Source organism: Toxotes jaculatrix, chromosome 15, assembly GCF_017976425.1.
Source record: "Toxotes jaculatrix isolate fToxJac2 chromosome 15, fToxJac2.pri, whole genome shotgun sequence".
NCBI classification, from domain to species: domain Eukaryota; kingdom Metazoa; phylum Chordata; class Actinopteri; family Toxotidae; genus Toxotes; species Toxotes jaculatrix.
The window spans coordinates 25,816,917-25,832,696 of NC_054408.1; the positions used below are offsets into that span (position 1 = coordinate 25,816,917).

Consider the following 15,780-nt stretch of genomic DNA (forward strand, 5'->3'; position numbering starts at 1 on the left):
TTTTCACAAAGGGGTCGTATTCGTATTTACTTTCATTTAAGTTCGGTTATTCCACCTGCTTCCCACGACACAAGTTCACATTATTTTGAAGACAGAGTTATTTAACTTCCTGTATTACTGCGATTACTAATGAGTGAGTGGTTACCAAACGTCAGTCGGTAACTCCCAGGCCTGACTGTTCTGCACAGGCCGCTAGAGGGCTGTCTGGAGACAGTTCTCCGTGACTTCCTGCTTTGCCATTACATAAGCTATTTGTAAAATGATTGTCTATGAGAATGTTCATGAGTGGGTATGAGGAAAATCAAGTCCTTGGAATGCTCCTACTCTGGTCCTGTGGCACTCACATAGTTCCATTGTTAAAGTTAAATTACACTGTGCAGTCTCACACAGTTGGGTTTCCTGTTTCAATAAAACTATACTGGTCACACCAAATGTTTACTTGTATTTTTGTGATGAACTCAAAAATGGTGAATTTACCACCAAAATTCAAAAGTCCCCCAGTCACTGTGAATAAGAAGAGTGCACCTATACATGAAAAGCGACGTCAGCATGACATCATCCATCTTCAGCATGCGGGTGAGTCCTGCTCCAGTGCCCTGAGTGTTCTGCTCTTAGTGATAGTTACTCTTATGAGTTTCAGGAACTGAAGCAGTGCTAGGTCAAAAATTACATTTCCTCAAGTACTGCAGCTCAGTTTCAGGCACGTTAGAGTATTTCCATTTCATTTGTTCTCTCTGTTTCTTCTGCTATAAACACCTCATGTAAAGATGCTGAGCAAGAATAATAAAACACACTAAACACAACACAACCACAAAAGAACTTTGAAAAAATGTTTTATTGTCTCACACTGTACAGAGGGATGAAGTTTGTGGACAAAAGAAACAATCCACATTGTCTTGTCATGACACAAAGAAGCTTCAGGAATTTGTTTAAATAAGTCAAATTATGTACAAATTCAACCTGCCAAGCCGTTTCTGAATACACAATGTATTCCTCAACCAGTACATGTTACACCCGAGAGTCGCTGAACATGTAAAAGGTGATGTAAAACTGCAGATCGGCAACATCTTAAAAAACAAAACCATGGGTTACACATAATCATAACAAATCTGTTTTACATTTGAGTAATTACATTCCCTGAAATAAGTACTTAAGGTGCTGTAATGCAGATCAAGACAGAAGAAAGAAAAGGAAGTCAAGGCTCTAACATGGGAGAGTGATGTCAAACCCACTTGGTGGTGGAATGTTCCAGACCTTTTAAGACTGCGTATGTGCTCTGATCAGAGCATCAGCACACAGCTGCATCTCCTGTTCTACATGCCCAGTCTGAAAACCATTAAAGGATGCTTGTGGAGGTGTGTAATCACCCCCACTAACCAGGTAGGAGTCACTGAAGGTGGAGTCCTGGCTGCTCAGTAAGAGCCGCTTACAATAGTGTTAATGGGGCAAAGAAGTCCCAGTATGTAACTGTGCTGAATACTGGGTGTGAATGTTGGCATACAGGCGACAAAAAGGTTTGCAGAAGGTGCTAATAAAGCTTCAGAAAATATTAATAATAACTCTTTTGTTTATATGGAGCAAATATTTACTAAACCAGATGGCACTCACAGCAGTTTACACAGAAATCAAATTCAGCCTTGTTGCCCAATGAAATGTGTTTCTACTGGACAAAGAAAGAGCCACAGTTAAATCTGGTTTCAGAAAGAGTTCTAGATGTTTTTGAAAATTCCCAGGTCCAGATGTTAAAGTCACCATCCTGTTTCCACGTTCATGCTTTAAAGACAGAGTAAAAAGTGCATTCAGTACCAGGATACAGCCCTGCCAAAACAAAAGAGGTATACATGGAACTAAAAAAGAAGGGCTGAGCTCAAATTATAAAATTATGTAAATTTAATTATGTATAAAGTTTAAACCACCACAACTGGGTTGAATATGAGGCACCTTAAAACTTTACTCTGATTTATTACCACTAGATGGTGACAAATAACTGATTTGTTATTTAGTGAATGTAGTGAATGAAAACCAATGAAAACTCCCAGCTGATGTCCTGAGTCAATGGCAATGTGTAAAAAAAAAAAATTTTTTTTTTCAAGATATTAAGCCTTAGGGCCATATATATTTTGGAGCAGTCTGCTCAGCCTATTGCACATATGCCATGGTTGCTGTTCATTGATCCTCAGCTTCATCTCCTTAGGGAGCCAAAGTGAAACTCTTTTTTTTTTTTCAGATTCTGTTACATAAACAAGAAAACCTTGTTCAAAAGCTCATTGACATTTGTAATAATGTAAATTAGTAAAAATCCAAATGTGGAACATAACCCTAGCCAACAATATGTTGTGCACATTAATGATGTAATGTTGTTTATGTAATATACCATCACAGATTAAATGTCACCACTTTGACAGACTGAGACAAATCAAAGTCAGATGAAAGATGAAAATAATGATGTTTAGATGTTAGCAGAGATCACACCTGAAAAGTTAGAAGGATGACTACTAGAATGAGCCTCAGAGAATATTATGGATACGAGAGTTGCAATGACATATGATACATACACTGACAATGGGAGCTGTAGTTGTTTGTATGCTAACATTAATTACTGTTTAAAGTGGCTTTAATGAATAGTTTTCAGTTATTTCAAGGTTAAATTTACAACAGCATGTGCATGTGAAAGTGGTCACGTTTTAAAATATGTGATGGTGTCTGAAAACTTCCCAGATTTTGGTCAGCACATGAATGTTACGTCATACATAAACTGGAGGCACTGAACATGGTTCAAAGTCCCTACACTGCGTTACAAATGAAGGCCAGTTTCTTTTGGGTGTGGAGTGTACGAAGTCTGCTCTCCTTCTCTCTAAAAAACTGGGACAAGCATTTCTGTCCATTGGATGTATGGACCAGTTAAAACCCCTTGTGTACATTCAGAAATCCATAGCTGATAGCCAAAACCATGGCTTTCTCTGGACTTCTTTAAAAGTTGATATTTTTAACCTATTTTCACATAAACAGTGCAGTAAAATGGTACAACCCACATTTATTTAGCTGTAAACTGTGGTGTTTACACATGAAACACATTGCATCTGCTACAGTCCAACTGTGATGGATCCTGTCAATTGATATAAACACACACACACACACAGGCCCACAACAGTCCTTGAATGATCTGTGGAACAGAAGTGTTGGCCCGTGATTGTGTTTGTGAGAACAGATTTACTAAAGTCTCTCACAGGATATGAGCTGGAACCAGAAAGAGGAAGAGAGCATGAAACCAGAGAGAGAGAGTTGCTACATGTTCAGTTTCTTCAGCTGTTCTCCAATTCATTTCTTTTTTGGGTAAAGTGACTGCACAAAAACAACAAAAAAAACTCTTTCACTTCCTCCTCTTCCCTCTTACAGAACCCTGTCAACTTGGCTTGGAGTGGGTTAATAACTGGACAACTCAAAGTCACTGTTTTGATCCAAAGAGAGTGAGGTTTGTTGGCTGGTGAGAGAGGATCCTAACCCTGGGACTCTTGTTTATTGGGCGGCCATTTTAACCTGTTTCAAAACAACTTGTTTTATTAGGCCATCTGCACTCAATAAGAGCAGCTGGAAAAACGCAGCAGCAGAATGCAGCCTTCATAACAGTGAGCCTACTGTGCCTCTCCATCACATACCACAGCAAACTGACACAGTCATCGTCTGCAGCCTTTTAGCTTTTCTCAGACAGTCTTTACTATGCGGTATACTGTCATGGGCAGTGGCCTTATGTCTCAACAACAGATAGCTTTTAACTTCTTTAAATATCCTCTGACCCCATACTGGATTCTCTGGATTGGTTCCAGCCAGCGTTCACTGCAGTCAGCTGCCACAGTACATTTTTTTTTAATGATGCTCTATTGATCCCTTTGTTTGTCCTTTTTCTCACTGTACTGTTCAAGTATTTCAACATGTAACAGGTGTAATACATGACCCAGCACTTGTTGTTTTCCAGCCATAGGAATGCTGTTAAAAGAGCCGATTACATAATCCAGAAAAAAAAAAAAAATCGGTAGAGACCTATTTTTGCCATTATTGCCTTAAAAAGGGCAGGGGGCTCCTATTGAGCAACCCCAACTTAAATGAGTCTCAGAACAGGTTTTTGGTTTTTGGAATTTGGAATTTGGAATTTGGAATTTGGAATTTTCTGTATGTCAGTTAATTTGTGATAATCTGAAAAACTATATTTTAGGAACTATATCAGCTCAGTGTTTAATTGTGCTTCAGTGGGGCACATTGTCAAAGAAAGTTGTACTTAATCAAATAACCAAAAAGTCATTTGTACAGAGCAGTTGCCACAACCACCACAACCATTTACTTGGTTCTGCTGTAGCAGTCAAACATTCATCTCTTTGCTTAGAGAAAACAGTTCTTGTTCTTTTCATTGTTGTGTCTATCAACAAACAGAAAACACAACTAGAATCCTTCACCTTAAGGACTAGTTTGCTAGTTTATCAAGGCTGTCACAGCTGGGCCCCAAAATACCAAGTTTATTCTGGTTTAACTAGTGCTAGGAATCTCCGACTTAGACTGTTTAACGGTCATGTCTGCTCCATGGCATAGCAAATGGAGCTAGCCCCTGTCATCACAAAATGTTGAAGGACAGTGATATACAGTTTAAACCATAAGTAATTGGACAGTTGCACCTTTTTTGCTTCTCAGGCTCTGAGCTTCAGCAAATTAAATTTGAAATAAAATAACAGATAAGACATCAAAGTGCCATGTCTCAGCTTTATTTTGATTTACATCTATGTTGAAAGACCTGAATGGGAAATATGGCCATTTAAAGAAAAGGTTTTAAAGTAGTTGGACACTTGACTGCTAAATGATTCTTGGACTGTGTGTTTGTTCATGTACAAAACACACACACACAGCCCTGAGCTGACTGACAGCTGAGAAGTTCCCTTTACATGTAGACTGAGGTGGACTTATCTGTCAATATGAGGAGTAAAGAGGTAACCGTGCAAATGAAGATAATGAAGCTTAAAAATGCAAAATTCCATTAGAGAGATTTAAAAAAACAACCTGGTAGACCGAGAAGCACAGGTCCTGTGGAAGAACAGAAAATCACAGAAGAAGCACAGCAAGTCAACAATGTTCTCTTGGATGTAGGTAGGTATATGTTGTATGACTTGGTCATAAAAACATACAAAAAGAAACTGTGCACTGATGGAACAAAAATCAAATTGATGGGAAGAGGAAAGTGACCCAAAGCCACCACCTCACCTGTCCAACATGGTGGTGGACCTGTTATAGCTTAAGCATGTATGGCTGACAATGGAACTGGCAAACGTTTACTGATGATTTCAATGCTGACAGAAGCAACAGGATGAATACAGAAGTAAACACGAGCAGTCTGTGCTCAGACTCCACCAGACTCTGCTGCAGTGAAGGTCTGGGAGACAATCACCACGGAAGATTTAAAGCCTCTGCTGATGTCTGTGGGTCCAAGACCTCAGGCAGTCACTGACTGCAAAGGATGCTACACAAATGAGTAAAAAAAGCGCATAAACTTTGGGCACTCATCAGTATAGCCCTGTTAAAAGGGCTGTAACTCTGATCAAATTAAAGCTGAGACTTAATGAATGAGTGAATGTGCTGAAGCTCAGAGACTGAAGAACAAAAATATAGAGCTGTCCAAATACTTAATAGTCTGGACTGTATATGAAATCCAGGGTAAGGGGGAGATCAAAGTCCAGTTAATAGTCTCCTCCATGCTGTCCTGAAGCTCTGATACATCTGACAACATCTGAAAGGGAACGGGAAACATTGCTAACACCCATTTGGAAGATGGGAACTGGATCTGGAACATATCATCCCTCTCCGGGAGCAGGTGTGTGGTTTATCTTGGATATTGTTCTAGCAGATTTGTGTATCAGAGCACAGTGTCTGTAATCACTTGTGTCATCTGTTCATGCCAGGGAGTTTTTGGTGACAAAAAACCAGCTTGTGTGATAGGAACATACTATTCAGAAACAGCTCACAGGAGTAAGGGAACATTCTCAGGCCAGATGAAGACACACAATGATGTGATCTCAAAAATCAAGTGTAACCATACCTGGTGTTTTAAGTGTACACTGCCAGTATTGTTTAAAAGCACATCTGCAGACTAGTGAGTTTGAGTCACCTTGTATTCCATATAACAGTTATATGTAAAAGCTATTAACTCTGATCCAGACTGTTAGAAGCTTTGATGTGACAGCTGAAGTGTGCCAATATTAACCTGAATACTAAACTTTGCTAACACATTTTCTTTATATTTAACAAATAGAATAGATGAACAGCCAAACAGCCAAAGAGATTTTTTTTCACACATTTTTTTTTAATAAAAACTTATTTATGGCTCCTTCCTGACCATTTTTTAAATTTGATGGAATATGGTAAAACAAATCAATATTCAAACTGTAATGAGCTGTAATTCAAACTTTACAGTCATTAGTGCAACAGACCATTCAAAGTAGTTTGCTTTGTGGTCCAGTTGAGGGCACTCTGAAAATTTATTTCAACTTGGCCTATTGCATGTCCGATTGACATATCAGTCAACTATGCTAATAAAGCTGGTAAAGCTAGCAAAGCTGTGCTCAGGCGATCACAGCAACTACAAAATTAACAACAAAGATGAAGCTGTTTGTCAACTTTCTAAAAAGCAGCTAGCTTCTACATCCACAACAAATCTGAGGGCTCACCTGCTGCTGCTGGACCCTCACCGCAAGCTTGTAAAGAGACCACTGCTGATAAGCAAGATTTATACACAAGGACGTGCAGCCCGTTTTCAGAATAATGACAGCCACGATATAAAATTCCATGTCACATCACTATCTAAAGACACCTGAAGCGGATGTATGGTTGTAAAGAGATCAGTCATTACTTTTAACCCTTTTACGCTGGGTGCCATATTAAATCGACTTACTGGGTACCTTAAGTGGTCCCAACATTTGTAATCAGAATGTGAACGTGCAGATAAAAGACTCTCCCGACTTGACATATTGACCTTGATTACAAGGTTATGAGATAATATTTGTGCATGTAAACACAATGTGTGCTCATGGAGTTGAAACTTGTATGTGAACCATTTCCAAAATGTTAGCAAAAGTAAAACATTGCATCTAACAGAAGCGCATTAGATGTCATGTAAGAATCAGAGTCATGGTAGCTTTCTGGTTAAAAATTACCTACGTCAACATTTTGTGTCCAAACTGTGCTGTAACAAGACTTGAAATTGTAGCTGGTCTAAGCATTACCCAGCTGTGTGTTCAAATGGGTTATGGGTGCAGAAATATCTCGACAGTTCCTTTCAGGGATGGAAAAACAGCAGGAGAAGTGTACGAATGAAATCAATAGTTTCCTCGAAGAAAAAGTAACAGGGAGAGCAAGATGTCTGACTTTCTTGAGACACAGGTCAAAGCCCCAGCACAGCAGCCAGTCATTCAAAAAGTTGCATATTCCACAGAGAATATGTCAGATGTGCAACTTTTCTTTGCAGAAGGAGAACAAAAGACATCCGTCTATGTTGTATTGGATTCCTATGGATCAGTTGTCACTTGTACCGCAGACCTGACTCAGCGATTGAATGAGAATTTTTCATTAGTAGACAAACGTAATGAGCAGTTTCTGCAGAGGCTCTGCGGCCTGCTCACTGGGGTGCGAAGGGTCATCAGGAGTAGCAGAAGATGGCAGAGCAAGAGGAATGGCCAGGTGGGGAAAGTGCTGGTAGAGGGCAGGAGCAGGTGGACCCACAACACTGTATGCCTTCAGGGCAGAGAGCCCATTGAGCACTGCAACATCCAGGATGGTCACATGGAAGGACGAGGAGAAATCAAAGGAGAGCGCCTCTAACTCCACTGCAACCCCTCCTGCAGGGAAGACTGTAATTTCCTGGTTGGGGTAGGGTGCCTCTGGTGCTGCACTGTGGATCCTGAGGGATTGTAGACCTAGCAAAGCAAGATACTGACTATTCATTGGTTTTATTCCACAAAAAGACAACTGTAAATGGCCAACCATGCTCCTGTTCAACAGCTCCTCCAGGACCCAGAGCTCCTTCACCCAGATGGTGAGTTGTCCAGGATCTCTGATCCCAGAAAGGGGCAGAGCGGATCGCAGAATGGTGTGGCATCTGCACAGTGAGTTAGCCAGAGCCTCGTCACAGTCCTCCACAGGTGTAGAGCAGCTGCAGTTCCGCAGGTTGTAGCCTGGGGCGCCACTGTCAAACAACAGCGTGGTATTGACCAGCAGAGAAGTTTCAGATGCGGAGGCAGAGTCTCTCATCTGTGTGACGGGGGTCAGTAGGAGCAGCAACCACAATGACCATAGCAACAAGGCAGAGGAGACTGTGTTTGAAGACATCTCCACAGAGATCAAACAGACTACATCTTCACCAAGTGGAAAGACCAGATTGTACAGAGATGGACAAAGCTGTGAACAGGAGAAGTGAAGTTACTCTGTGTCCACACAAAAAAAACTGTCATATACAGCCACAGCAGGACTGAGAATTTCCATTTTGATACTAAGTCTCACCAAAGAGCAAAGCTCAGCAGCATTATAGATTTACTCACCCCTCTATAACTCACTCCACAGCTTCAGTAAAAGCACATGACACACAAAGAACTTTTCTCTTTCTCATTCTGTGCCCTGTAGTAACCTGCATCTGCTTTGCGTCTATGTTTTTACAACATGTGGAGGCCAGCTTAAGACCAACAGCCAACTGAATTCAGCTCCTTATTTCCAGTCCAGTCTGGCTCACTCTCTCTCTCTCTCTCTCTCTCTCTCTCTCTCTCTCTCTCTCTCTCTCTCACACAAACACACACATAATTTGAGCCACTTATTTGTTGCTCTCCAGTTTTACTGAGGAGAGGTCCTTCCAGGCCCCAGGCTACTGCGGATGGCATACAGCTGCTTATAAAAATTCCTGCTCCGTGCTGCGCTGTGGTGAAAAAGGCAGTGACCAGCCACATTAAATATTCAGGAATAATGAAACACTGGTCCCTTTATTTCCTTTTCAGGAACGGTGGAAAAGTGGACTGAATTAGCAGTCTTTACTTCCAGAGTCAACTTTTAGGCTGTCTTCGTTTTCTCTGAAAGAGAGCTGGATCAGTGTTAAGGTTGGACACAATTTATTTGTCTAATTACAGGTGATATAACACACTGCAATAGGTTCAGAGTCAGTGCTTTAGTTGAAGTCTTACACACTCATCAGACATCTGATTTTCTACAACACACTCAGGTCGTCTCAGTCTCAGTTTTGGGACATGGTTGTTTTTGGTTAGTGTGATGTAGCAACATGTGTAATGTCATTCTGTGTGCGCCTTTAGATGCTGAGTGGGATAATTAACAGGTCGACAAGGCAGCACATTTTATGCTGTTCAAGAGGCCTTTGTACTTTGTTTCTCCAGGAGACACTTCCCCTTTCTCCACAGCCTGTTTACTAGCCACATGTGATGTTATTCATAAAAATGTTCCCTGACTTTATTCCAGATTTGGATATAAGATCTTTTTTTCCAGAATGTGATAGAAAAAAGCACATGAACAAGTACACAGAATACCCATTGTGGAGGATCAAAATGAACTATAGCCTTAACTTTTGATTTGACTTCAGCATATATATTTGTAGAATTACGAACTGGGTGTCTGTGGCCACAAGTTGACTTTTATTATGAAGCAGTCACAGGAAATGCAATGTGTTTGTCAGTGAGCACAGGACTTTCTGAACTCTTCTGTAATGAAGAGTCAGGAGCAGCTGCGCTGAGCTGTTAGACGAAAAGCAGCTGGCGACAGGCTGCTCACCTCTGCCTCCTCAGCCAGGTAACCAGCTCCAATGACAGGATAATGATAAGCATAGGGGAGGAATAATCATGCTGTAGTATATTTAATGCTACGGCAATCATATGTATTTACCACTCTGGTAAATCTTAAATTTATCTATTGAACTAAAGAACACTGTGGAATTCCTGTTTTACATGCTATAGAAAATTAGTTCTCATGACATTTTCAAACATAAACTGTTTGCTGCTCAGACCAAACTTTGTCATCGTGGGGTATTGAGCATAGACTGATGGGAAAAAAAGTTAAGGGGTTAAACTGTGAACTGGCATCAAAGCCCCATTTCTGGTATCATGACTATACTGCTATAAATAAATGTGACTTCACTGTGGTTGGTTTACAGTAGCAGCTGCCCTCTGTACGCACAGCCTGTCCTCTCCATCCTCCAATGTCTTACCTCACTGCTAATATTAGTCATTGTCTTTACAGCTGTTCTCAGCATCTGCCTCTCCCACACATTGTATCAGTCAGTCTGTACTCTCTCTCTTTCCATCTGTCTGTCCTTGGTCTGTACCACTCCCTGTCTATTTCCCTCTCTCTTCTCTCTCTTGCTTTCCTTTCCTCCATCTCTGCAACCCCTGCAACAAGCTCCATCTGCAGGAGCAGATGCTGAACAAAGATGAAAACCACTGACAACACAATCTGTGATACTCAAATGACAATGTGGGTTTGATATTATTGATTTTGTGCAGTTATTTTTAATGTATTCATCTAATAGGCACTTTTGTGCAGCAAACAGAAGATAAATGCACCACAACTGTGTTTGCTGAATAATAATTGTTATTAATGTAATTTGTTTTCCATATAAAAGCCTCCTCTGTGTTTGTGAAAGTGAGAGTGTGTGCATGCAGCTGTGTGAACACAGAGACAGAAAGTGAGAGACGAGTGACAAAGAAAGAGTTAAATGGGGTGAAAGTGTGTGAGAAAGCGTGTGAGGTGGCTGCTGCCTGTTAAAGGAGAGGCTCAACAAATTCCTCTGACATCATGCTCCACCGCAGGCACCCACCCTAATCCTCCTTTCCTCTCTCTCCACCTCTCTTTCTCCACATCACCCATCTCTTTTCAATGTCTCCCTCTCTCCTCCCTCTCTCTCTCTCAGCAGCTGCAGCTCCACATACAGCTACAGAGACAAAACTATAGAGTGGTTTTACTCCTAAATGCCAAATATGCATTGAAAAGTTATGTCCCAAGTGTTCTGAGAAGCAGAACTTACTGATTTATACTGTTTAGAATACTATAGTTGACACATTTAGACATGAAATATACTTTCGCTTAATAATAGGTCACTTTAAACTAGATAAACAGCACAAGCTTACAACCAAATGCCTGGTGTCCTGGTGACTCAGTGGCCTACACCATGTGCTCACTGAGTTCTGACAAACCTTGTGATTTCTTTCTAATTCCATGTTAACTGTCTAATGACACAGAGCCAGGATCCTGCACAAGAACACAATAACATCTTATTTGCTGTAAGTTCTGTACTCAAAGGATAAGGTTGGTGTTATTTTGAGCTTTCCTTACTGTCAATGGATCTCATGAAAAGATTCAAATGATTTGACAGTTCAAATCATTAAAGAAGCATTGGAGTCAAAGTGGGGTTTTTTTTCTTTTTTTTTTTTTGTTGTTTTTGCTTTTTTGCTCTTTTCAAGAGTAAACTGAGAAGGTCAGTACCAATTAAATATACTTCAACAGACAAGAAGCAGTTAAAACAGACTGGAAAACAACCAGTGTGGCTAATTCCAAAGCAAAATATTACATTTACAAGCATCTTTAAAGCTCATTAATTAACATGTTGTGTCTGATTTGCTTAAATTATAATTAATAATTATTACAATTAAATAAGTAATAACAGCCTGGAGCTGTGTCTTCATGGAGTCGTTTCATTGCCAGACAACAAAGGCGTAGCCAGAGAGGGATGCACAGAAATACTGGGTGTATAGATAAATAGCCACAAAGCTTCAGCGAGTACAGGTGCTTGGAGTGCTGTAGTAATCCCACCCGCAGGTGGAGCAGCTGCACCACCTCCAATGGACTGAGGTAAAGACTGATTTTTACCTCTGATTGTGACACAGAGGCGGTACAATGTGGTAAAATGACATGCGGGCATGTGTTTTTAACTTCAGACAGAGCAAGGAGCTCTTTCCACAAGCTTTCAGTCTTTGTGCAAAGCTAAGCTACTCACAACCCAGTTTTGCCTCAGTAGTGCACACGATAGTCCTCTCATTTAATCCCTGTAAGGAACACAAATACATTTATTTCTGTAAGCCTACATTGTTTTGGCCACTTGGGGGCAGCAGAAACAAGTTGTGAACACAATATTGACATATTATTAACTTTTAAGTTGATGTGCAAAACTTGTAAACAGAGATGGAGCAGCTGCAGAAACTATCATTCATTTAGAATCATAGTGCTGAATCTAAGTCCAGTATTCCCTCTCTTTCAGCTCTGTTTTTGGTCTCTACCAACAAATGAGAATGTGATTTGATTTTTAACAAAGAATAATGTCCTTAAACATCACAACACTATAGCTTTAAGCAAATGTTACTCAAACAGGATGAAATAGTGCTTTCCTGTACTGCTTCTGGCAGAAGATTAATAAAGGTTTAGTGCGACCAGTATGGGGCAGTATGAGACCAGTATGGCAGAGGAATCTAATGTATCAGGTGTTTGATACACAGAAAACATTCGCCCATTGCTGGTTTTGGTTGTTTCATGAGAAAACTGTAGATTAATTGAACACGTGCAACTAATCATGTTTCACATCTGTAAAGCTGCAGAAGCAATAAACAGTTCAGGTAAATACTGAAACATCTAGTGGTTGTTATCAACATAAGCTGCCTGCTGTTGTAAGTCTGCCATTAAACATGAACAGGGTATAACCCTCCCTCAGGCTGTCACTTAACACGCATGCAAATCTTTATGCACAGTAGCAGCTGCTGAAGACCCCCCTCCCCCATACATTTTTCTTGCATTAGGACCGCAGGCCTGTTATTTTTATTGACTGTTGTACAACAGAATTAAATTAGCAGGCTGTAAAACAAAACTCCAGAGTCTCATGACTGGCTGCTCTCGTTAGTTTGGTTGGACAGAATGAGAGCAAAACGTGATTTTCCCAAACTATTTCTCCTGGGAATGAAAGAGCACAGCAGCAGTATTCCACCAAAAAACAAACAAACAAACAAAAAAACCAAACAAAACAAAACAGGACTTTGACAGCCAGTATGTGACTTTGTGTGTCCGTACACAACACAAACAAGTATCATAGTCTCTCAAATAATTTAGTTTACCTCAGATTTTAGTTTAGATTACATGACTTTAGATTAGATTAGTAGAAAAATACATTTACCACATATAGACCTGAAACTTTTTACACACACGAGAAGTTCTAGAGGTGCTCTGCTGTGTGTTATGGTACAGCACCAGATTGCTGTCACCTTGACAAAAATAAAAAAAACAAATACATAAATCAATAGAAATAGGTTAAAATATAACATAAATACACATCTCATTTTTACAAGATCCTTTTCATGTTATACGAAGAAACTTTTCATGTTATTATGACAAAGTTTCTCGTTCTTATCGATACTAAATAATTCTGCTTTTATAAGAAACCTTTTGTTTTTGGTTCTTGTTATATCATGATAAACTGATATGTTGTGGTAATAAGAAAAACCAAATAATTTGGCATCTACTAATAACTAGAAAATATGTTAGTATAACATGAAAAATAACATGACAAATGTCTTGTAAAAATGTTCTCTTTGTAACAAGATACTGAGGAGATTATCTTCTTTTTTTTGGTCATGGTGGCAGTAACACACATACAAAAGCTCCAGAATAAATTACTTTATTTCATTCAGGTTAGATTATTCTATCTTAAATAAATTTACATTTGATTGGATTTGATCAGGTGATTTTACACTAGATTAGATTACTGACTGGATTACATGATTTTAGATTAGATAAGATTTATTTTAAATGAGTCTAGTTTAGATTACATTAGTTAAATTTAGATAAAAAATATAAGTTTGAAATGTTGGTGTCAGTTATTGAAGTAATTCAAAATTTACATTAAGCGACAAAATATGTTATTATGTTCCATGCCCTCTTGAAGAACATGTAGAAGCATTTTGTGATTATTAATAAAATCCTTTTTTCTGATTGGATGATGTCATGGTTATTGTGTGTTCAGGTTTAGGCAACAAAAAAAGGTTAAGGAGACTATAATGTTTTTGCCTTAAAATTACATCATCACTAGGTTTGGGGACCTTTGTCATCATGGTTACAGTAATAACCTCTAAAGTTGGGAAATCATTACAGTTATGCTAAGGAAACAAACAGCAGTCGTGCCTCCCTACTCAGGCTCTCTGGTTCTGTGTCAGCGTCACTGTTTCCTCCTTCACTCCCAATGGACAAGAGTCAGAATTACTGAGGGCTCATTTTTTTTAGCACATGAAGCAAAAAAGTCAATTTTATGTATTTGTATATATTTATACTTTTTAGCATTTTATATTTTTATATACAATAAAACATTTACATTTTACTTTTAACATGTTAAAGAGCTTTTTATTGTGCTACAGACAGATTCTTTTATCCAGATGGTGAAAAGAGCACTTGAGGACTGTTCTAAAATAGGGGCATGTATTTTTTAAAAAAAGAAAAGAAAGGGAAAGGTAAAACATGTTTTTTTTTTGTAAATTAAAGAAAAAAACACATCCTGGAGGATGATGTGGTAGGCTGTGGATTCATAGCACTTCTGAGTTTCCTATCAGGCCAGGGAAGCAGAATGTATGGTTAGGCTGAGAGATTACATCATGACTCAGCTGTCTGTAGCTGTGTCTGTGACTTCAGCAGCCACATGTTTCTCGTTATGGAATTATAAATGGAATAATTCCCCACACCAAATGTATAGCTGCTATTGAAAATGAAGGTCAGTTTGGGAACGATTCTACTGCTGCTGAGATCTCAGCAGCATGTGTCAGAAGAATCAGCAGAAAAACAATTGATAAAACTGGCCTATTGTATGACAGATCATGTGAATGTTAGTATAGCGTACTTACGTGGACAGCTCAGTGCTGCTTAAGGTGGCATGCTGCTGCCGTCTGGCTCCAGGCTGGTCTGTCCAGCTTCGTCATGCGGTGAGAGCAGCAGCAGCTTCCACATCTGTCTGCAGGCTGACTGGAAAACCTCATCTGTTTGGCTGAAAGCACATGAGTGAGGGAAAGACTGTCAAGAAGGAGGGAGAAAAGGAGAGAAAGAAGGAAGGGAAGGGGGTCTTACTTTCTGGACACTGGATGGATACATTTCCCTTTAGATGTGACAGCATGGCAGACTCAAACACTCTGTCCATTTTCTTTGCTTTCTTTTCATCTTTTTTCCCATTCCCTCATTCCTCGCCCCACTCTCCTCCTATTTTGGGATCCACCTCTCATCTTACAGCAGCAACGCCCCCACCAACACCACCAAATAGACTTTCCTGTGTATGCTGCCATCTTGTGGCTCAGAATATTGCAACGCAAGGCTAATCTTTTTGCCAACATAAACCAAACTTGAGTTGTAGTACGTGTGTGGTTGTTGGGAGCTGTGTGTGTATTTGAAGAATGAATAACAGCAGTTGATGACAGTGATGATGAGTTTGGCTTGATAGTGTGATTTATTTTATGTTTTACTTAATAAGAAAATCAGTTTCTTAAAGGAGGACAGTGGGCTGAGGAGTGAGTCCAGTGTCCAGAAAGTAAGACCTCTCCCTTCCTTTTCTCTCTTCCTTCTCTCTTAAAGTCTTAATGAAAGGAACAGCAAATATGGAGTGGAAACATGGAAATACATACTGTCACTTTACATTCTAGATTAGGTCACAGTCACATGATGGTTTTGTAAGCTCCACGACATGCATCAGGATTTAGCCAACGTGTTAGGGTTTGGACTAATTGTAAGTCAAGGTTAGGC

At 39.7% G+C, this 15,780-nt stretch overlaps 1 protein-coding gene across 4 annotated transcripts; it reads right to left on the reverse strand.

Moving 5' to 3' along the window:
• Nucleotides 1–853: 853 nt before the first annotated feature.
• On the reverse strand, nucleotides 854–15,226 carry LOC121194520 (uncharacterized protein C21orf62-like). Of its 4 annotated transcripts, none has more exons than XR_005895390.1 (3): nucleotides 14,895–15,058; nucleotides 7,260–8,430; nucleotides 854–5,067 (listed from the first exon to the last, which is right to left on the reverse strand). XR_005895390.1 is itself a non-coding variant. In XM_041057442.1 (3 exons), the coding sequence occupies exon 3, from the start codon at nucleotides 8,359–8,361 to the stop codon at nucleotides 7,603–7,605; it is 759 nt and encodes a 252-aa protein (XP_040913376.1). In that variant the 5' UTR covers nucleotides 8,362–8,430; nucleotides 14,895–15,034; nucleotides 15,115–15,226; the 3' UTR covers nucleotides 854–7,602. The 4 variants fall into 4 exon arrangements, 3 of the variants coding, with proteins under 3 accessions (XP_040913376.1, XP_040913377.1, XP_040913378.1); XM_041057442.1 differs by adding an exon at nucleotides 15,115–15,226 and having other exon boundaries at nucleotides 854–8,430; nucleotides 14,895–15,034; XM_041057443.1 differs by having other exon boundaries at nucleotides 854–8,430.
• Nucleotides 15,227–15,780: the final 554 nt, after the last annotated feature.

Bases quoted from the DNA above. Each gene is read 5' to 3' on its own strand.
- LOC121194520 (XM_041057442.1), bottom strand. From the start codon at position 8,361: ATGTCTTCAAACACAGTCTCCTCTGCCTTGTTGCTATGGTCATTGTGG.